Source organism: Elephantulus edwardii, unplaced genomic scaffold, assembly GCF_000299155.1.
Source record: "Elephantulus edwardii isolate Elephantulus edwardi_28Jun2011 unplaced genomic scaffold, EleEdw1.0 scaffold00033, whole genome shotgun sequence".
NCBI lineage: Eukaryota > Metazoa > Chordata > Mammalia > Macroscelidea > Macroscelididae > Elephantulus > Elephantulus edwardii.
Window position 1 is genome coordinate 4,794,773 of NW_006399783.1, and position 23,784 is coordinate 4,818,556.

The 23,784-nt window shown below is 37.0% G+C and overlaps 1 protein-coding gene across 2 annotated transcripts in view; it reads left to right on the top strand.

The window, feature by feature from the left end:
* The window catches only part of TENM2 (teneurin transmembrane protein 2), a 1,365,940-nt gene that overhangs the window by 148,062 nt on the left and 1,194,094 nt on the right, over positions 1-23,784 (top strand). For both annotated transcript variants that reach the window (XM_006884325.1, XM_006884326.1), the window contains exon 2: positions 2,950-3,225. In XM_006884325.1, coding sequence (XP_006884387.1) covers positions 2,950-3,225 — 276 coding nt within the window. The remainder of the gene's footprint in view (positions 1-2,949; positions 3,226-23,784) is intronic.

Genomic DNA, 23,784 nt, shown 5'->3' on the forward strand with positions numbered 1-23,784 from the left:
CCCCCCGCCCCACCTCAGTTCACTTTACTATGCAGCTCTTATTCTGGACTCTTGTCATACAAATGATACCTAATCAGATATCTCTTTTAAATCTTTGTTTTCTTGATGTTGAGCTTTAAACCATATTGAAGGCTGCAGTCTTTGAACTTATCCAGCAAATGCTTTGGGTCCTTCTCATTTTTAGCAAACAAGGTTGTATGTCATCTGTATAAGGTAGGTTGCTGATGAGTCTTCCTTCAGTCTTTATACCAGATTCCTCCTCATAGAGCACAGCCCCCCAAGATGATCTGTTCTGCATATAGATTGAAAAGGTGTCAAAATGGGATGCATCCCTGATGTACACCTATCCTGATTTTGAATCATGCAGTGTTTTCTTGCTCTGTTCTGGCAACTGCTTCCTGGTCCAGATACAGGTTTTGCATAAGCACAATCACATGTTCTGGCATTCTCATTTTTCTCAGTTAGCCATAGTTCGTTGTGATCCACACAATCAAATGCCTTTACATCACCAATCACAGACATTCCTTGGCTACTGTCTGCTTTCAGTTAAAATCCATCTAACATTGGCTGTAATGTCCCCAGTGCCATGACCTCTTCTAAGCCCAGCCTGCACATCTGACAGTTCTCTGTTGATGTGCTATTCCAGTCATTTTTAAATAATTTTCAGCAGAATCTTGCTGGCATGGGATATTAATGACATTGTTCGATAATATCCACACTCTGTAAGATAGTTTTTTTTTTTGAGTGGGAATAAATACGGGTCTCTTCCAGTCAGTTGGCCCAGTGGTTGTCCTCCAGATTTCATGGCACAACCTGGTGAGAATGTCCAGGGTAGCATATGCTTATTGAAATATGTCAACCAATATGCCATTAATTCCTTTGGCTTGTTTTTTGCCAATTCCTTCAGGGCAGCTTAAACATTGTCAACATAGGCACTTGATCATATGTCATTTCATAAAATTCTTCTGTATCAGCCAATTATTTTTGGTATAATGACACTGTGTACTTCTTCCTTCTTCTTTTAATGCTCCCTGGGTCATTCACAGTATTGCAACTCAAGGTTTGAATTTGTTCCTCAGTGTTTTCAGTTTAAGAAATTCTGAGTGAGTCTGGCCCTTTTGTAACTCCGGCTTTTTGCACATTTCATTATAGTATTTTGCTTTGTCTTCCCATACTAAGGAGTTTATATTATGAGACTTAAATTATATAAAATAGCATCAGAGTCATATCTATTAGTACTTGACACATGGTAACATTGTTTAGTAAATATTTTTTGCTTCTGTTTCCCACCAAAACATGTAGCTATACCTACACACCCCAGAGATGTACACCTGTTCTTTCCAAAGGTGAAATCTACTTGCGATTTGCAAATGTGTTAATACAGGAAGTTACCTGATGTCATTTTAAGAAGAAAGGACTACAATTTCATTTGCAAGTTGTAGATTTATATAGCCCTTTACAAATCTTCATGTATAAAGACATTTATTTACAAAAAAGTTTGGGGTACATATGGCATGACATATCAATGATCTTGAAAGAAATTTGAGATTATTACCCAAATTACATTTAGGATATAGGAGTTAAGATTTGCCATGAATGAGAGTAAAAAGTGGGGAACGCTAAAAATGGCATCAAGGTCTTCTAGCCATAAGCAAAACATTCATCCAGTGTGGTTAAGACTGTGAGCAGGTATCCCAAAGATCAGATTCAGGTGTTTACTATAATCTTTTATCTTTAATTTTCCTTAGTTTCCTCATCCCTAAAATGACTGCTACGAGAGTGTCTTTTTTAAAATAACACTATGTAAATAAATAGGCAAACACCTAGAGTAAAGCATGTTTTCAGTGTGTATGTTACCGGTTAAAAGCCCAGTGCATTTTATGTGTTTGATTGGTTTTCAACTACACGACACTACATAGATAGAAGTACCAATGTTTAAGCACCGTGGAAATAAAATTCAAGGACCAAAGGTGTAAGTTGTTAGTTTCAATCTAAATCACACAAATTTGTTTCCAAGATGATTAAACACTTTACGTCAGTATGGATGCAACATAGTTAGATATCAGCCTCTTCCTTAATTTCTTTTTGGCCCAAAAATATTGAACATAAAAGATTAATTTCAATCCTAGAACAGAATGCTCAAATTGGCCCTAAAACCTGTAATTTCTCTCAGTTGGATCAAAAATCAACATCCTTCGTACCCACAGTCAAGAAACCAGGAGACATATCGTCTTGGGCAAGTTCATTGTCAGGAACTTTTCCAAAATATTAAAGAACAAAGATGACAGTTTGAAGACTAAGGAGCAGTTGATGGAGGCCTGGATCTTCTCAATCACTTGTTCTGAATCAGAGAACTGGACGATGAATAAGGATGACAGAAGAAAAATTGATGCCTTTGAGTTATGGGGTATGTTAAGAGTATGGAATATGCCACAGACTGCCAAAAGAACAAACAAACAGCAACAACAAACCAAACCAAAGAACAAGCAGATATATCTTGGAAAAAGTGTAGCCAGAGTGCCCCAGGGAGGCAAAGATGATGAAGCTTTATATTTGATAGTTTGGACATGTAGCTAGGTGAGTCTATTCTTGGAAAGGAACATCATGCTTGGAAAAATGGAGGGCTCAGGAAGGAGAGGGAGACACCCAGCGATATGTTGACATGGTGACTTCAGCAATGAGCTCAAGTGTGGCAAAGATGATGAGGATGGTGCAGGATTGTGCAGGGTTCAGGTCAGTTGTCCATGGGGGTCACTAAGAATCTTACTCTACTCAATGACACCTAACAACATCACCACCACTCTGAAATGCCCATGCTCACACTTACTCTATATAGCAGGAAAAATGTGAAATATTTGTTATGTGGGAACTGGGTTCTCATATCCATGCATTTTAACACCACTAAGTTTTTGCCACATTTAAAGCTGTTCCTCCTTTGCCTTGCTCTAGGAACTAACTTCACCCTTGCGGAACTGGGTATCTGCGAACCCTCCCCACACCGAAGCGGCTACTGTTCCGACATGGGGATTCTGCACCAGGGCTACTCCCTGAGCACAGGGTCAGATGCGGACTCCGACACGGAGGGAGGGATGTCTCCCGAACACGCCATCAGATTGTGGGGTCGAGGCATCAAGTCCCGGCGCAGCTCTGGCCTGTCCAGTCGTGAGAACTCCGCCCTTACCCTGACTGATTCAGACAATGAAAATAAGTCGGATGAGGAGAACGGTAGGCCTATTTCTTAAATACTTTTTAATGTTCTTGGCAGAGAACAACACAGGTCTTGGGATTTGGGATTGTTTTTGTTTTGTTTTTTAACATGTAGGCACACAAAACTACTCGTTTTCTTTTAAATCTATCTTGTCCACCTACTCTGAACCTGTTGGGGGAATAAACTGTCAACTCTCAAGCACACAAGAAGAGAATTTTAAAATCACAGTTTGATGATAACACACTACTCGGGTATAGTCTGTTGGTCTTATTAGCAAGTAAATTACATTGCAAAAGAGGCAACTTGATAAACTATGACCTATACCTAAAAATGTCTTCTCTCCACCAGTCTCTAGGTCTTTGTATTGATTTCCCCTTCCCAGTAAATGGCAACCTGAGTTATTTCTATTTTTTTTTTTCTTCTTCATGAAGATCTCTTAAGAATCCTACCTTATCTTAGACTTTCATTTCCAGGCGGCAATGCCTCATATCCGTATTGAAGATCAAACTTGCAACAGATGCTCTGGAGTTTAATAATGACAAATAGGCAGAGACTTGTCTTCAAAAACGTATTCTCTTCTATGTTTACACTCCCCCAAGCTACCTACGTAGGTTAATGGCTTCCCACATCTTCTAGCACAAATCACTATTGCTTATCCATCAGCTTTGTAGGTGGGTTTTAATGAAACTTTGGAAATTAAATGCTTCCGATCATTAAGCAGTAAATATAGGAAAGCCTGAGCAAGTCATTAAAGAGATAAGGTGCTTATTTGTGGATTTCTTAGCAACTCAGAACTGTTTTTAGTTAAAAACATTTTTTTTTTAGAAAAAGATAAATTGCATTAGGTACAGCTGATTTATGGAGAAAACATCAAATGCGATGTGGTTCAGTGAGAGTATATTGTGTGTTTGCTAAAAAGAATTACCATTAAAATATTTACAAATAGATCAGTTAAGAATGTTTATACAAAATGTTATAAACTTCTGCTAGAGCAGCCTTAAGTATTTTCTTGCATTTAAAAGTGAAAAATTTGCAGGCTGACAAGCTTATAGTGAATGCAAAGGTGTAGCTAAATCACTTAATCTCCAAATTGTGTTGAAAGTACATCATTTCCTTGGTAAGTTGCACATATTCAAAAAAGATACCTCTTTGTTGAATTTAAATTTATGTTTAATTCTGAAATAATTTATTCTCTAGTGAGAACAGGGGGGATGTGTCTTACTTATCCTCATATAGCTAATCAAGGCATATACTCACGGAAAAATCTATTCTTGACTCCTTTTGAATTTTAACAAAGTTCTGACATTTGCCACATGGAACACTCGACACTGCTCATATGATAGGAAATTACCTTTAGAACTTTTCCTAAAGGCCTACATTGAATCCATTTACTGATGTCCTTTTTCACTTCCTAGTGTATGTCAGATATGCTTGGAGGCTGTTTGATTGCCTAATTACAAAAATCACACGTAATCCAAGAATTTCAGCACAATTTAAACAAAGGGCTTTAAGAAATCTTCCATGGTTTATATTCTCATGCACTTCCTGGCCATCACCTTTATGAGACGCCGATTGTTGATACACGATTTTTAGAAACTGTACCCTTTTAAAGCTCTATACATCTAGAAGCACAATTAACAATTGTGATGTACAGGAAGCAAAGAAATGCTTGCCGTGGATTTAGGTTGAAATGTTATGGATGGGGGAGTTTTATAATTAATGATGTCTATGGTAGACCAATGGTAGTCATTGCTTTCTAATATTATTTGAAAAATTACCTTTAAAGAAATGTTCACCTTGGAGGAGTCTGTAGAACTCTCCCAGGTACTGATAAGAATAAACTCATACAGCGTCTCAATTTTTCCTGTAATGCTAGTTGTAAAGCAGTCAGAATTGCATAAATGTAAATGTACTGAGATGCACCAAGCAGCTATGCATGTGTGTCTGTCTCCTGGAGCACAGAAGAGGTACTGAAGCCAGAGTTCAAGCGAGGTGATAGTAGGTGATTTTAAAATATGCTGGTAGAATGTGTTTCCTTTTCTCATTTATAAAATTTTCAATATTCCACATGTTGGAGAGATATAAATAATGTGTGTTATATTCTCACTTTGACCTAGAATTATTTTTTTTAAATAAAGATTTTACATGTCGCCTCATAAACTCTTTAAGGAAATAGGAAGGTGCAAGCTGCTCGCCAGGCTGAGGTGTTAACTTCAGCAAACTTCTTGCTCTTTCTCTCTGACAAATTCTGTTTAGCTCACAAAGAAATCAATGCTTTTTCACATCACTGGTTTTATGAAGTTTGGGAATGTATTATCATATAGATTGACAGTTGCCCCACTGGTTCCACACCACAGCATGGACACTTACAAAGCCATCATTAATTTCTCACACTTGTACCCAGCAATGGCTTCCTCCATAATAAACACTGTGTCCTTCAGAACCAAATCAATAACCTTTTAGGTATGCCTCTCTTGAAGAGGAAGTAACAGGGATCTATACTTTGAGAAAGAAGCACTCCAATTCAATTTTAGATTTTAAGGATATCTGGTCATAAAATAACTCCTTTCTCTGGATCCCATATATTTTTATTTCAGGTTTTATTGTGGGTTGTTGGGTTACATAGATGTGCACATTATTTAAAATCTTTCTTTTAAAAAATCTAAATTGTAATCTTGCTTAGCAGAATTACCAAGTGAAGACAGGTATTTAAAACAAAAAAAAAAAACAAAAACCAAACCTTCTCCGTCTGTAATGTGCAGTGTGTGTCTAACCATCCAAGTAATGTAACAGAAGTCATGACTTTATCAGTTGTTCTCTGCTCAGCCAGTGCTGATTAGACTTCTGGGTGATGTTGTGTCCATGACTCGTTAATAACTCAAAAAAGCATTTGGTGGTACAAATGTTTAAAAAGTTCAGCTGCTGACCAAAGAGTTGGAGATTGCAGTCCACCCAGCAATGCCTTGAAAGAAAGACCTGGTTATCTACTTCCAAAAAAATCATCTACCATGTATCGTTTTGAGAACCAGTTCTACTCTGTCATACCTGTGGTAGTCATGAGATGGAAACAACTTAAAGGCTGATGTTAAAAAAAAACACAACCAAAAAACAAAAAAAAAAACAAACCCCACAACAAAAATTAAAAAAAAACAAACAACAAAACCCTTGAAGGTCTCATCATACAAACTGTACAACTAAATTCATTTACCTTTAAATTTGTCCTATAAACTCTCAAGAATGACCACCTTTTGCAACTATGCATCTCACATTCCCTGTCTTCACAGTCCTATCAAATCAGCATTGTGCTGACCTGCTTGTCTTTATAATAAAAATAGGACCTTCAAGTTCAGGTTATCTTATCACGTTCTTGAACTCTATTTTTAAATCAATGATAGCTTGGCTAGAAATGACACTGAAAGTTGGGAGAAGCAAAGCCAAGTTTTTGCTTCTGTGACATCTGACTGCATCTACAGGAAGGGAGTTCCCACTGACTTTAATTAGAACCCTAACCATTTTTTATTTTTTAAATAAATGTCCCACTTAAAATATGTCCTCTCAAAGGCTTTGCATATCACCTGAATTATGAAGAAAATGGGGCAGTCACTAATACACAAGAATAACTAATTGCCTGCTTAAAAATGCAGGATAGCACAACTGTGAAAATCTGGTCTATGTGCTCTTGACTCCCTTAGGCAGTTTTTTCACCTTGGGGACTTAAAAATATCCTTGAGGCTTTTTTTTTTAACCTTAGCATGATTTCAGTTTCAGTTATTTTATTGGAAATTCAGGGGACAAAAAAGTGTAAGACAAAAAAAATCAGCTTGTGGTGGAATCGGAGCCAGAAATTACAGAAATTATACCTGAAGCAGGTGCTGATTAAGGCTTTGAGAAAGTTGTTCTTTCCCTCCCTTCTTTGTTACCACCCAAAGCAAATAAGGACAGTGCTCAGTTTCATCTGCTGTCAATTGGGAAATTTCTATTTCTCATAATGCACTTTGAGGTTGAAAACATAAAGGTTGGGTTAATTCCATTGTGTTTCACAAAATGCATTTACAGAACAAGCTGGTGCTCGCCACTTAATGGATTTGTGTAGCATGTGCGTGGGGAACACGGTTTGCATTAGATTGTGAGTCCCTTTGGCAGAGGACTGTAGTATTTCTGCCTCTGCTGCAAGACTAGAACCTGCTAAGGTATCCAGTGCATGTTAATTGAGGCGTAGCAATGAACCAGAGGGGAGGACATGTTTACCTCTGTGCCTGTGGGGGCTGCCACCAAGTGTCATTCGTTTTCCCTAGTAGCTGATATACTGAAGTACTCTATTTTTTCTTCAAAAATTATCTCCTTAATAAATTCTCAGCTCATTGCCATGAAGTTATAACCGACTCATAGCTGACCCATCAGTGGGGATTTTGTGGTTGTAAAATGGATGGGAGTGGCTCACATTTCTGCTTTGGAACAGGAGGTGTATTTGAACTAACAGAGGAGTGCAGGCTTGAGGTTAGCAGTACAGTTCCCTACAATATTTGCGACTAGAGCCTCCTCAAAAAACCAGCATTAAGATATCCTACTTGTATGTTTCGCCTCCTCTTTACTTCTAACAACAACCACCCTATTTTTAAAGTCTCTCAAGGTTCTTTTACAGGCTGTTCTACTCTTCATATCTGCTTTTATCCAAGGTAAAAATCATGGAAAATGCCTGTAGTTGACCTAAAAAATTGCTATTAGCTTACTATCAGCAAGAATATCACTGCCATTCAGTCATTTCCAACTCCCAACCTCATCAGGTGTCCAAGGCTGTAAATCACAGTGGAAGATACTGCCGGACTTTCTCCCAAAGTGCCACTGGTGAACTCAATAATTTAGACTTAATTAAAACAAAAATTCAGGGGTAAAACTAGCAAAACATGAAACGCAATAATAATTACATTTTTATTTTAGTGATGAAGTTGATTTCATTTCCAGGGAAATTTTAGGGAGGGGATAAAAGTCTGATAGATCCTAAAGGAATATTGTATAAATTCTTTCAAAAAAAAAACACAAACCAACAACAAACAAATCAAAAACCACAAAAATAAAATGCGTCTATTTGTTGATAATTGTTTAAAATAGTATTTTTAAACAGTTTTTTAATATGTAAATTTTAAAGAGTAACATTTACAGAGAAGAAAGTATAATGAATTAGCAGATTAGAATACAGAAATGATATGAGAATAAAATGTCAGTCCTCCCTTTCTCTAAATGGAAATGTGTTCTGACTTTAAAATACAGTTAAGTCCCAGAAAGTCCAAGTGTTAAAAACCATGTTGGTACTACTGTTAGTTGCATTGAGTTAGCTACAAATTGATATAAGAAAATTGCATACTACTGGCAAAGACTGATAGAGTAAAATTCTGCCTATGTACTATTTACGTTCAATTCAATTAATATATTTTACTTCAAAAGTGATGTTTATAAATGGGACCCATGAGTGTGTGGCTATCACAGTGGTAAAATAAAGCTAATAAAAATATGGAACCAGAGGTGACATTTTAGAATATCGCATTGCACATGGGGCATGATACACAAGCAAAGACATGAGAAGAGTAATATTTTTCCAAATGGGCCTTGAGAAGCTTAAGTCTTGGCAGATTAAACAATACTTACAGTCTTTTAAAGTCGAACACAGTATGTAGAGGAGTAATAGGGCACAGGACTTAATTCAGGGCAACATGTTCCAGATTGTAAACTTTAGTGACATGAGTTTTCATTATTTATATATTTTTTCCCCTTCCTTTGGTGGTTTCTTTTCATGTTTGTCAATGCTCCCAGAGGCTATCAAGCAATGACTCCATCCAATAAATACAATAAATAAAATGAAGCACTAAGCCTTTCTTTTGGCAAGGACAGTCTGATTATTACACGTGTAATCTCTAGGCCTTCGGGGAGACATTGGACGTGGTGGATAATCATTTGGTTTTAAGCTGCTGAGTTTCTGATATCAGTACTTTAACTTCAGTTGAATAGCAAACGGCAGTAAAAGGGTGAGAGGCAAAATGCTTTTCTTGGCTCACAACTGAGCCTTTTCAGTCAGAATCTTTGAACTTTTTGTTTGTTGTTCAGTCATTTATTTTAGCCTAGTTGTTTGTCACTGATCCAATTGAGTCTGTATAATGGATGGATGAGAGAGATATGTTGCCAATCAAGTATTAAAATCATAAAGATTTTGATAAAAATTTTCCATATGGAGCCTGCTTAGAATGAAACTGCTCAGAAAAGAATCTAAAAAAAAAAAAAAAAACAAGACAAGCAAACAAACAAAAAACAATCAAAACACAAAAAACAGAGTTTGAGAAGAAAATCGGAGCCAAATCTCCATTCTGAAACTCACACAAAGTAAAATGAGAGTGCTTCAAGAGCAGGTATCCCTGACTTATAACGAGGTTTCATTCAAATCTGTCTTAAATTAGTCTTAGTCTTGATATAATTTCACTACTTTTTTTGTTGTTTTGTTTATACTGGAAACATTACATATAAATGTTTATGGATGAGCAATTGAGAATGAAAACATCAACATGTTGTAACATTCCATGTGGCTAATGATAAGATGTGAGCTCTGGTGTGGCCTAGTAGCAAGAAACTGCCCTGCAATCCTGAAGGCATGCAGTTTGAGACCACCAGCTGTTCCACTGGTAGAAGAAGGATGGGCAATCTCCTCCCATACATTTAACAGCCTCTGAAAACCCACAGGGGGTCAGCTATGGGTCAGTTCTGACTCAGCAGTACATCACAACAACAATGAAGATAAGATGTGGGGAGAAAACCCAAAGAAGCTTTATGTACAGTTCTTTACAACCCAAATATACTCTGCAGTGGGCAGTAGCTGTAATGTATTAGTAGATTGACTAGAAATATGTAGAAATGTAGATATCCTGTAGATACATTCACTTACTGCTGTCAAATTGAAACTGACCTACTGCTGGGTTTTCAGAGGCAGCAAAGTGTAAGGGAAGCAATTGCCCATTTTTTCTCCCAAGGAGCAGCTACGAACTACCTGTGTTTAGGTTGGCAGTGAAACCCCTTACCCCCTAGGACACCAGAGCTCCCTATATTTGGCTGTACATAAAAGTATTCCTTGGAATTTAATTTTGAACGTTAGTTAAAGATAGCCAAAATAATTGTCGAGAAATTTGCTCTTTCCTGGTTTCCTTAAATTATGAAAAATATTCATTTTAACTTTTAGAGACTCTGTAGGTTAGAGGAGAATTACACTGTAGAGTTTGCAAGGCTGAACATTTACAGAAGTTAATGAGCACACCACTCTCTAACAGAGCATCAGTGGGTTTAGAACCACCAATTTTTAGGTCACTAGCCAAGGGCCTATCTACTGCACTACCAGGTCTGTAAATAGAAACACAAATAAAGAGGTTTATCAACAACAGATGCTACCAAGTGAGAGTCCTTGGGCTGAACTCAGCTGTGAATAGTTTCATTTGCTTAATGTAATGGTTTGGTTTGGTTTGGTTTTTTGAAAATCTCGATCAGTAATCAGCATTTGAAAAGCATTTCTTTTATTAGAAATGCTTATTTTCCCTTCTCTTGAAAGTCAGCTGCTCTGAAAGAGAAAGATAAACAGTCTCCTCAGGTAAAGATTTACAGCTTTGGAAGCCTGATGAGGGTCACTGACTCAGAATCAACTTGACAGCAGTTTTGGAGATTTAGTTCTTCTTTTGGTTTGGTTTTGTTTGTACTGTTGTGCCGAGTTCCCCTCTGGACAGATCTGTTTGGAAGCAGTAACCGTAGCAGTTCTAGAAGGATCATCACCTAAACTCCCTCCAGGTTTCTCTGTTCCTTTAAGTTCTAGCTTAGCCTTTGTGAAATTTGAGTTCCCAACCCTGACGGACCTATAAATGTTAGAGAAAACAGAAATCGTGAAAGACAGTAAACAGGAAAAGGAGCTCTGATGGTATAGTGCATTATGTGTTGGGCTGTTAACCAAAAGATTACAATTTGGGTTAGAAATATTAAGCCATCTTCTCCCATAAAAGTTACAATTATGAATCAGAATTGACCTGACAATAGTGAGTTTGCTTTTTGGTTTTTATTTTTAGCAGAAAGAAAGCTAGAAATAATCTTTTTTGGATTAATTTAAAGTTTGTTGACTGTAGAGATGCTTCCTTCTTTATGGGAAGTGTTACTTGTCTGTGAAATGGGTTGAAACTTATACCTAATTCTAAAATAGATTTGAGTTACTTAAATGTAAATTCCTTGACTGAGATGAAATTAACTCCAGTAAAATGCATTTTAATTTGAAAAGGAATAAAATGATTCATATAGGGGCAGGGTGGGTGATAATTGGGTGTTCTGTCATCTCCCTCCCCTGGGATAGATGCCCTTAAGTACTAAGAAATTAAAGGCTGCATCCTTGACTTAACACATATACTTCAAACTATTTTAATACTAAAATATCTAGGTTGATTTTAGGAAATAGAGGGAAACATTGACTTTAAGAACTGTAGTTGCTTCTGCGGATTGAGGAAAACCCTCGGGCTTTTCAAGAGAAAGCCATTTAAAAAGTCAGAAAATGACTCAGTACTAATTATCTTCAGTTTTGATCAGGTAAGTGGTTTATGGAGTCCATTACGATAAAAGGGGGGGAAGGTAATAAAACTAAGGCTAGAAGAGGGAAATGCAGTGATATGCGCAGACTCTTGCACATCGAGGGAGAAAGACAGGGAGCAATGTTGAACAGTGCTGAGTATCAAAACTAAAGAGAATTTAGAAAGGATGTTTCACAAACCAAATAATGTAATGCAGGCTATCTAAGCCCTTTTTGGGGAATGATTCTCCCAAACAGTGCAGTTTGCACCCAGGTCTCTTATAACTCCAAGGGTATTTGTGAAGCAAAAGGGTAATTAAAATATAGGCCCAATTTATTAGTCTAAAAGAGCTGAAATGTTTGAGTTTGAGTCGTTATTTCTATGAAAAGGTAGGTTTAGCAGAGACCTTATGGAGATTTATGGTTCTCCTGAGGGAAATAAAGAGAGTGATGTGACAGCATTAATTCTACTTGTTTTGATTATAAAAGGAGGGTAGAAAACTGACATCAAGAAGCAAGGTATAGAGGAGCATCAGGAAGTATTTCTCTACACTGTATCTTAGGAAAGAAGTCATCCATCATATATGCGTTTTAATTTAAAAAGACTTGAAATGAGTAGTTTTTTAAAGTGATATTTGGAAAGTAATGACCATCTGCAAATTTTAACATGCAAGTGTAAAATAAAGGTAAACTATGTTTTGTGTGATTTGGTATTGCTAAAAATAATCAATAAACCTTAGAGAAGGAGATATTTTAATTTGTAATAGCTTTAATCCATTCTTGAAAAGATTTCGAGAAGGAGCTCTGGTGATGTAGTGATTAAACACTCAGCTGTTAACATAAGTTTTGGTAGTTTGACACCTCTAGGTATTCGGCAGTGGAAATAGGTGGCAATCAGCTTGTAAATAGATTACCACCTTAGGAACCCTGTGGGAAAGTTCTATCCTATAATGTTGTTATAGGTCTTAATTAATGATCTACAAGAGTTTTGGGGTTTTTGTTGTTGTTGTTTATAATATTATAAAGTAATTAAATAGTGAAATACACCAGTCTGGAGATTAAGGTGCACCTAATTAATCCAGGCCATAGTCTTGACAATTGCTTGCTATGTGTCAGAGTTTGACAATGACTAGGGATGATAGAAAGAGAATCGATGCCTTTGGGCTGTGGTGCTGGAGAAGAGTACTGGCTATACCATGGACTGCTAGGAGAACAAACAGGCTTGTCCTGGAGAGGGTGAGAACAGGCTGCTCCTTGGAGGCAAGGATTCTGAAGCTTCATCTGACATACTTCGGGCATGTTGCAAGGAGGGACCAGTCCTTGGAGAGGGACATAGTGCTTGGAAGGGTATAGCGGCAGAGAAAGAGAGGTAAACCATCGATGTGATGGATTGATTCAATGACTGGGGTAATGGGAGTAGGTGTGTCAGAGACAGTAAAGTTGGCACAGAATAGAGCAGGTTTCAGGGCTATTGCACATAGGATCTCTATGAATCGCAAGTGACTCGACAGCACATAACAACAACAGTGTATTACGATGACAGGGCAGAAAGACATTAGTGTAAGTTTTAGGAGAGCAACTGATATGATTGTGGGTGAACTTTGACCAGAAATAACAGATTGAGTATAGCTCTGGAAGTAATCTCTGTTTCTAAGTTCTTGCTACTTTTTCTTGGGTCCTATTTTTACATAATGTGGTTAATAGGCCCTATAACTGTAGTTATGGATTGAAGCTCAACATCACGAAAGCAAAGATTCTCACCAGCAAAGATTAGGCCAACTGGCAGCCTCATGACAGATGGTGAAGAGATTGAGATTGTTAACAAGTTCAGCGTGCTTGGTTCCACCAGCAGTCAGGAAATCAAAAGATGAATTGCAGTGGGAAAATCTGCTGTCAGGGACCTCTCTTAGAGTACTGAAGAGTAACCATGTCAGTCTGGAGACTAAGGTGCTCCTGAGCCAAGCTATGCATCTGAGACCTGGGTAATAACAAAGGATGATAGAAGGAGAATTAATGTCTTTGAGTTGTGGTGCTGAAGAAGCTTGTTAAATATACTGTGGGCTGTCAGGAGAACAAATAGATCTGTTCTGGAAAGGGTGAAACCAAGCTGCTCCCTCAAGGCAAAAATTTTGAAGCTCTGTCTTACTTACTTTGGGCATGTAGCCAGAAGGGGCCATCCTTGGAAAGGGACGTCTTACTTGGAAAGGACAGTACAGGAGAGGAAGAACCAGGATGAGATGCATTGACTCAGTGATTGGAGAAATGGGATCAAGTCTGTTGGAGATGATAAGATTGGCTTAGGCCAGGGTAAGGTTCAGAGTTATGTACATAGGGTTGCTATGAGTTAAAGGCAACTCAATGGCACATAACAACAACAAATATTTTATATTCTTATCTCTCATGATTTTTCAATCAGGCTTCAAAGGATGTATTTTCCTTTTGATAAAACTAGCTTGCAGCAAGTCTTCACTATTTTCTCTAATTTGTCTGTTCCATTAAGTTCTTCATTTTTTTAATCCCCTCATTCTAAATTTAGGAAAGATATACTTTAATCTATTTTGATTTTTTAAGCTACTTTTTTAAAATGTTCTCAACATTTTGTATTCAATAAGAATTAAAAATTTACTGTTGTTTTTATTGTTATGTGCCCTTTAGTGGAGTACCACTCATAGTGACCCTATGAACCTTGTCCTATCTTTGACCATGTTTAATCTCTGACATAATCGAGCCCATTGCTATCATCACTGTGTGAATCCATTGCATTGAAGGTCTTACTCTCTCTTTCCAACTCTGCACTTTTCCAAGTATTATGTCCCTAACTGGCCATATATTTTCCAAAACATATCTGTTTATTATTTTGACAGTCCAGGGGGTATTAAATACTTTTCTCCAACATTATAGTTCAAAAGCATCAATTCTTCTTCTGTCATTTTTATTCATTGTCCAGCACTCAGTTGTCTATAGCAAGTGATTGAGAAGACCATGGCCTGATTCAGGCAGCACATCTTAGTCTTTAAACTGACATAATTGCTCCTCAGTACTTTACAGAGGTCTCTGCCAGCAATAGGCTTTCCCATTGCCATACATCTTTGATATGTTGACTACAGGTGTCAAGGATGTTCTTTGTGGATCCCAGTAAAATGAAACTATTGACATTTCAATCTTTTCCTCCATTTATCATGATGTAGTCTATCAGCCAGCAGTTAGGAATTCTGTCTTCTTGCTGTTAAAATGTAATCCACATTGGAGGCTGTAGCCTACCATGGCCTATAAATTCTGTTAGAAGAGCTCAGATGGCATAATCTTGAGTCAAACTCTTTATCGAAAGGCTGGGGGGTCCCTGGCAGTTCAAATTCTCCAGCAGCTCCAACGGGAAAAGATGAGTAGCCTCCCCACATCATCATTTACAGCCTTGGAAATCCAATGGAAGGTTGTTATGAGTTGGAATTGTCTCCACAGTCAGAATTTGAATTTTGTAGATTTTGATAGGAAATACCCTCTTTATTATTTTCTAAACAAGTCCAGTCTATTCAACTCCTTAAATAAAGCAAAAATTATATTATGGATGCTTTACATTATCTATAAAAAAGAATAAACACCAATTGTTTGTTGTGGAGTCAAAACAACATATAGCTGATCGTTCTGTGGATTACCAGAGGCTGTAAATCCCACAGCATGATACTGTCCACCTTTCTCTTGAGGAGCTGATGGTGAAGTGGAACCGTTGGGGAGATATGACCTTTGCATTAGCAGCCAACTCCCAAAAAACTTTCCCAGCACAGGCTGTCTTCACAGCATTGCTATAGTTATTGCTATTGCTATATTTCTTTAAGTAAAATCTGATTCATAGTTGACCTTCTAGTGAGTTTTCAGAGTGTATAAATTATGTTGAAAGATATTGTCCTTTTTTCCCCCCACAGAGCAGTCCATGGATTCGAACTGCTTGCCTTTGGGTTGGCAGCACAATTGCTTCCCACTAGACAACTAGAGTTGCATAGTTTACATTAGTCCTACTCAGTATCTGAAGATATGTTTTATTAACAATTTCTTTCTGCTGTTTAGATACAACATACCAAACTAACTTCCAGAGTTGATTTTAACTCATGGAGACCCTCTTAGGTTTCTGAGGTATAAATCTTTATAGAAACAGGTTGAAACAACGGATAGGTTCAAATTATAGACTTTTTAATTAGTAGCCCAACACTTAACCCATGGTGCAATCAGGTCTACTTAGGTAATAATATGTTACATGAATATAAATATATAAAACAAATAAATTATGTGTGTATATACATGTATTTTAGCATTTTCAAAATCATGAAGAATAAAATATTAACTGTGATTGTAGTAAAATGTTATGTGGCCCTGACCATAGCCACCCTGCGTGCAGTAGAATGAAACCCTACCCAAGCCTGCAACATCCTCATAAGTGATGCTTTGCTTAAAATCATAGTTGCCTTCTCTACATCAATCCAACACTTTGAGGATCTTTCTCTTTTTCGTTGACTCTCTACATTTCCAAGAAGGATGTTTTTCTCTAGAGACTAATAATCCTTTTTTCCCCCCTTTTCTTTTCTTCTTCTTAATTTTAATAAAAATTTATAGATATTTTGGATTTTCATTCATTCATTGTTGTACTTTTCTCCCTTACCATGCTCCCCACCCCCACCTCAGTTCGGTCTTGTCTTTGAAAAGCAAAAGAAAAAATTTTCATTGTTATTTAATCCCTCCTCTCAAGTCCACTCCATTATGGAGCCTTCGTTCTGGACTCATGTCATGATGATAATACCCAATCATATATCCCTTTTAAATAGTTCTCTCTTTCATCTGTTTCAATGCAGTATACATAATTTATCCCATCTTTCTCAGTCTCCCCTGTCCCAACCCCAATGTCAGTCCTGTAATAATTCTTGACAACATTCTCAAGCATGTAAGACAAGGTGGTACTATCCTTGCCTCTAAGGAACACTACAGTTACACTTCTTCCAAGGCAAATTTCTTTGTTCTTTTAGCTGACCAAAGTGATCAGTTAGCTGATTAATATTAATTAGCAATACCACAATTCAAAGATAAGGGTGGGTTTGTTGTTTTTAGTTTGGGGTATTTGGGGGTTTTGTTCGTTACTTTTTGGGTTGTGGGGTTTTTTTGTTGTTGATTTGGTTTTGAGTTTAGGAATTTTTTTTGTTTTTGTTTGTTTTGATTTGTTTTTTTTGTTGTGTTTTGGTTTTTTGGGGTGTTTTTGTTTGTTTGTTTTGCTATTCATTAGTCATTGTCCAGTTTTCATGTGAACATGAAGCAATTGACAATACTATAACTTGGGTTGGGCACATCTTAGTCTTTAATGTGACATCCTTACTCTTTAACATTTATTAAACCAGATTCTTGGCATTATATTTGCTCAATACAATATATAATTTTATTTTTTTAATGTTGTTTTCATGTGCATTGATTGTGGATTCAAGCAAAATAAAATCTTTGACAACTTCAATCTTATTCCATTTATCATGATGTTGTTTATTGATCTTATTGTTGCTACGTGCCATTGAGTCATGTGTGACTCATAGTGACTCTGTATAAGAGCCTTAAATCCTGCTCTATCCTGTGCTAACCTCACTGTCTCCAACACACCTACTCTCACCACCCCAATCACTGAATCAATACATCTCTTCAAGAGTCTTCCTCTTCTGTGCTGTCCCTCCACTCTCCCAAACATGATGTCCCTCTCCAAGGACTGGTCCCTCCTTGCAACACGCTCAAAGTATGTCAGACGAAGCTTCAGAATCCTTGACTCCAAAGAACAGCCCAGCTTCACCTTCTCTAGGGCAAACCTGTTTGTTCTCCTAGCAGTCCATGATATATCCAACACTCTTCTCCAGCACCACAGCTCAATGGCATCAATTCTCTTTCTGTCCAGCTTTCTGATGTATAGCATGCAATTGTGAAGATTATAGCCTGGATCAGGTGCACCTTGATCTCCAGCCTGATGTTGCTCTTCAGTACTCTGGAGAGGTCCCTGACAACTGATTTTCCAAATGCAATTTGTCTCTTGATTTCCTAGCCAGGAAATCAAGTAGTCAGTAGTAATAAGAGTGTTGACTGTGAAGCCAAACAAACTAAAATTGTTAACTATCTCGATCTCTTCATCATCCATACTGATGCTGCCAATTGGCCCGTTGGTGAAAATCTCTGTTTTCTTGATGTTGAGCTTCAATCCATATTGAAGACTACAGTCCTTGACCTTCTGCAGCAAGCACTTCAGGTCCTCCTCAATTTCAGCAAGCAGGGTTCTGTCATCCGCATAACACAGGTTGTTAATGAATCTTTTACCAATCCTGATGCTACATTCTTCCTCATACAGCCCATCATCCCGGATAATTTGTTCTGCATACAGATTGAAAAGTTATGGAAGAGAATATATGTTTTGTTTATGTTGCTATATAATCCATAATGAAAAATACAGGTTTTTTTGGGGGGGGGGTTATACTAGTTTATTTACAAAATTCTAATACATTGTTTTCAAAACAGATTCTTCCAATTTCTCTCACCCACCCATCAAATTGTACAACCCCATGATTAATTTCCCCCTTCTCCTGCGCATCCTCATCCCTCTGCTTTCACCCTTCCTGACCCCACCCTGGAACCTTATACGCACTTACACAGTATTTGTCCTGTGGCCTGACTTAGTTCACTCTGCATAATGCTCTCCAGTCCCTTCCAAGTTAGGTAATAATTTTAAAATATCATTGCTCCTACATGCTGCATAGTATTCCATTGTGTGACTGCATCATAATTTCTCAATCCATTCATTTGTGGTTGGATATTTTGGCTGTTTCCATGTTCTCGTGATTGTGAATAATATATAGACTTTTGAAATTTATGTTTACATGCTTTAAGTCACCTTTATTTTGGTATGCAAGCTTGTGTCATATGCATACTATAGGTTGCTGATGGGTCTTCTTCTAATAGTAATGTCACATTCTTCTTCAGCTTCTTGTATTATTTGCTCAGAATACAAATTAAATAAGCATGATGAAATGTTACGCTGCACAACTTTATTATTTTAAACACTTTGTTATGTTCAAGTGACTAGTTTTTTACATATGCAAGTTCCATATAAGCACAAATAATTAATACTTTATGGAAATTGACTGCCTATATTATTTTCCCCACTGATTGGCTAGAGGATTAAAACTAGTGATTTTTGATTAACAACCCAACATGTAAAGCATTATGCCACCAGGTACACCTAAAATTAGCTCCTCAGAAATCACAAGTTAATAGTGTGGTGCCTAATTTTATCTTTATCTGTACGTGTGTAATATAAAAGTTGTCGTTGCTGTTGTTGGGTACTGTCAAGTAAGAACAGACTCATAACTAACCCTCCAGCAGGTTTTCAGAGCCAGTAAATCACATGGGGAGAGATTGTCCATCCTTCTTTCACATAGCAACTGGTGGATTTGAACCATATGCCTTTAGGATTGCAGTGAAGCTTCTTAACATAATGCAGGCCAGAAGAGCACCCTTTAATATATAAGTTTATTTGCTTAATTAACATTATAGTTTATTACAAATAATCATGTTTTGGTTACATACACAAGAATTATTTTCTCATGGTATTAAATATTTTCTGCAGTATTTAATAAGCATGTAGTACAAGTTTGGCATAATAATATTTTTCCGGTTTTTTTCATTACAATATTAACTTATTTTTATTTTGAAGCCCTAAGAAAGAGTGAATTCAATCCTCCTAGAGCAATTTCTAGGCACATCTCTAATTATTTCCTCAGGATAAATTCCTTTCAGTAGAGTTAGAAAATAAACATTTACATAAAACTGGAAAAATTTGTAATCTATTCCCTACTAAGAAGTTTGTGCTTGGACCAGCAGCTTAATCCAAAGAACCCAGGACACACACTCTTTTTGCATTCAGTTGTTGTTAGGCGTCCTCAAGTCTAGTATGACTCATAGCAATCCTATGCACAGTAAGCCTAAACCCTGCCCTGTCCTGTGCCATCCTCGTCACCTCTGACACACTAGGTACATTTAGTACTCACTGGAAATTCTCATTCATGTTTTCCACTTTCTCAATGAAACTGTTTCTATTGTGATTTCCTTTCCCATTGTGTGCCGTGAGGGCTGAGGAACTTCTGTGTGTATTGGCTATTTATATTTTATATTTTAGTGATATCTATTTCTTCTTCAAGAGAGAAAAGACCGGAATCATTGTTTTCATTTTTGAATGGGTATTTACTTTTTACAATGTCTACAGTGAGCCAACTATAAGATCCTGTAGTATCCTAATGTGCCTTCTTATCTATATTGATGATTTAAAATGTTCATTTACAAGCGTGGAAATCACATAGCTACATTCTCAACACTGGCTACTTATTTTCTAGAGGCCTGATCTCTATATGAGCTGCCTTATTTTCAAGTAATGTTGACTTGGATATCTTCAACATGTCATTTAAAATGGTTGCATTAAACAAAGAAGAAAAGCTAGTTCAGAATAAGGAGAGATTTTTCTTTTTTCCCCCTCCTCCACAATAAATATTTTAGCTGTTGTTCAGAATGCTGGACTTTATTTCACATTGTTATTTTGTAACAAACCAAGGATAGAATTGCATGCCACATGATGAAAGGAAACTCACATCTGCTAAGACAATCTGCAAGGCACCTTGAGGAGATAGAATCGAGTAAATGATGTATTAAATATTCTTAAAACTTCCTCCATCTATGGTGCCTTTGATTCAATGAGGTTAGTAATCAAAAACACAGTGGTATTCCTGCTATTGGTATTTTTACAAAATAGGTAGTTCTGCACACAGTAAGATAAATATCTCAGTACATAAAGAAATACTCTGAAAATAATCATGTGGGAGCAATTACTATTATAATAAGCATATGGCTCTGCTAATATACAGTGTTGCTTAATAATTGATGTTATGGAGGGGGGAGAATAGAAAAATTCCTGTATTCTGGGACTTCCCCTTGTTCATTCAGAATGGCAAAAACTCTAGTGAAACACAGAACAATTAAGAGGATACAGGCTATTTTCCACTTCCACTGAATCACATTTATGGGTATACACAATAAGGCACATTGCAGAGGCAGGAAGTGTAAAAATCAACTTAATCTGTCCCACTACGATATTTCAGGAGCTCTACAATATAGTTGAATTTTATGTTTTTAAGCCCTTGCTCCTACTTCCCTTCTAAATATACTTTCAGCTCCAGCCCAACTATCTACTTGTTTGTTGAGAGTGTTCTGGGTGCCTCTGCTCAGTCTATGTCCTTTGCTGGCTGTGCTGTTCCTCATCTACCATCACCACATTTCTAACCATCGCTAAGATGCCAAGTTGTGTCTCTTTAAAGTATATGTTAACTTTCGTTATTTTGAAATCTGTGTCAATTATTTTATCAGATTCTTCTGGAGCTTAGGGGGAAATGATACAATCTTCCCAACGAGAGAGAAGAGAGTCCTTTTAGATTCACTTTGATGACAAAATATACAGAAGTTGACTAAGGTCTGGATGTAGGACTTGGAAACTACTAGATTGCTCAAATGGGGAATTTGAGGTTAGTCACAAATTGAGGCTAACCTTGAGAAGAATAGGAATTCCAGAAAATTTGATTGTGCTCATGCGAAGCCTATATTCAGACCAGGGGCCAGTTATCAGAATAGAGCAAGATAAGTTGATGCCTTTGAGTTGTGGTGCTAGAGAAGAGACTGCCAAGAGAACTAACAGGTCTATCCTGGAAAGGGTGAAACCGAGCTGCTTCATGGTGGGAAGAATTTTGAGGCTCTGTCTTACATACTTTGGTCATGTAGCCAGGAGGGGCTAGTCTTTGGAAAAGGACATCATGCTTGGAGGGCTGCAGGGATAACTCAGTCGAGGAAGACCCTGGATGAGATGGATTGATACCATAACTGGGTAATGAGGGTAGGAGTGTCAGAGACAGTGAGATTGGCTCAGGATAGAGCAAGGTTCAGAGCTATTGAGTAAATTGGGGAGAGGAAAGCAACAGGATACAATGGCTCACCAAAGATGCATTTTGGACATTGTTAAATAGTGTAGGACATTCAATTAGAAAGATAATGTGTAAGATAAGGTGGAAAATGGTATTCTTACTAAGAATGGAACCTGGAGGAGATGTCTGGGCTGAAATTTGTGTGCAGATAAATTATATCCATACTTACATCTAGAAACGAATAGACATACATGGAAAAGTCAGTTATAGAGTAGAGTAGACTGAGACACAAAGGATTATGATCACACTCTGAGTATCTCTGAAATGTATTGTTGTTGTTAAGTGCCATCAAGTCAAATATGACTGATAGCAACCTTGTGCATAACAGATCTAAACCTTATCCTATCCTGTGCCATCTTTGCCATCTCTGATATACTTGATCTCATTACTGCAGCCTCTGTGTGAATCCATCTCATTGAGGGTGTCTTTCTATGACCCTCCACCTTTACATGCATGATGTTCTTTCAAAAGAATAGTGTCTTCGAGCAACATGATCTAAACATGTGAGACAAATCTACATCATCCTTGTCACCAAGGATCCTTGTCTCCAGGACAAATGTTTGTTCTTTTAGGAATATGTGGAACAATGACTGAGAACTAGTCTCCAACACCACAACTCTGAAGTATCAATCCTTACATATCATCTTTATTCATTGTCCAGCTCTCAGATGTATGACAGATGACTGAAAGGACCAGAGCTTGAATCAGATGACCTTGATTTTGAAGGTAGCATCATTGCTTTTCAGTACTTTATAGAGGTCCTGACAGCAGACTGCCAGTGTAATATACCTTTTGTTTTGTTTTTTTTTAACTGCTGACATTGGTATGTTGATTGTGGATCCAAGTAAGATGAAATCATTGAGATCTTTAATCTGTTCTGTATCTACTATGATGTTGCCTATTAGCCCAATGGTAATACTTCGTTTTCCTTATGTTGATAAGTAATCTATGTTTCAGGCTGAAGTCTTCGATCTTCTGAAGCAAGTATTTCAATTCCTCCTCCCTTTAAGCAAGCATGTTTGTTTCACCTGCATAGCACAGATTGTTAATGAATCTTCCTCTGATCATGATGCCACATTCTTTTTCATAAAGTACCGCTCATCAAATGATTTGTTCAGCACACAGATTTAACAGATATGGAGAAAGTATGCACACCTGACCCATACCTTACTTAATCTTAAACTGACTGGAAAAGATAGATGTTTTGCTTCCATTTCTAAGAAAGGTAGTTCAATATAAGTTCAATATAATACGAAGATTACCAAACAGTACTGATTTATATCATATGCAAGCAAACTACTGCAGCTGATCATCCAAAAACAGTAGAATCTTGGATTTTAGACTAACAAGATAATCAGTTTGGCCATTATATTAACAAAGAACTGCAAGAAAGTCAAGCTAGGTTATGGTACTAGAAATATATTTGCTGATGGATCTTGGGTAAAAGCAGAGAGTACTACAAGAATATCTACTTGTGTTTTATTGACTTTACAAAAGCATTTGACAATGTAGGTCATAATACACTATGGATAACTTTGAGGAGAATGAAAATTCTAGAACACTTAATTATGTTCTCATTAAACCTGTACCAAAAAAATTCCTCTATTTTCCAAATAGAGCAAAGGAACACTGCATGTTTTTTAAAAAAACCTTAAATGTGTATAAGAGAAAAGCATTCATTCTAAGGTGATTTCCATTCTTAACTGCTCTAGACTACAATTTCAAAATGTTTCTGTGTTAGTTTTCTCCCATTGCCTTAATGCTTAACTCAAAACTGGCAAAACTGTATAAGAATAGTTTTTATTAAAAAATTAAAAAATAAATTTTAAAAATTGAAAAAAAAGAAAAAATAGTTTTTATAGGGAAAAGAAAGGACATCATGTAGTAATGGATAATGCCAAATGGAAATAGAGAAACTGGTCAGTCGGAACTGACCCACACCTCACCCTGCAGTGGGTTTTTAGAGGCTGCAA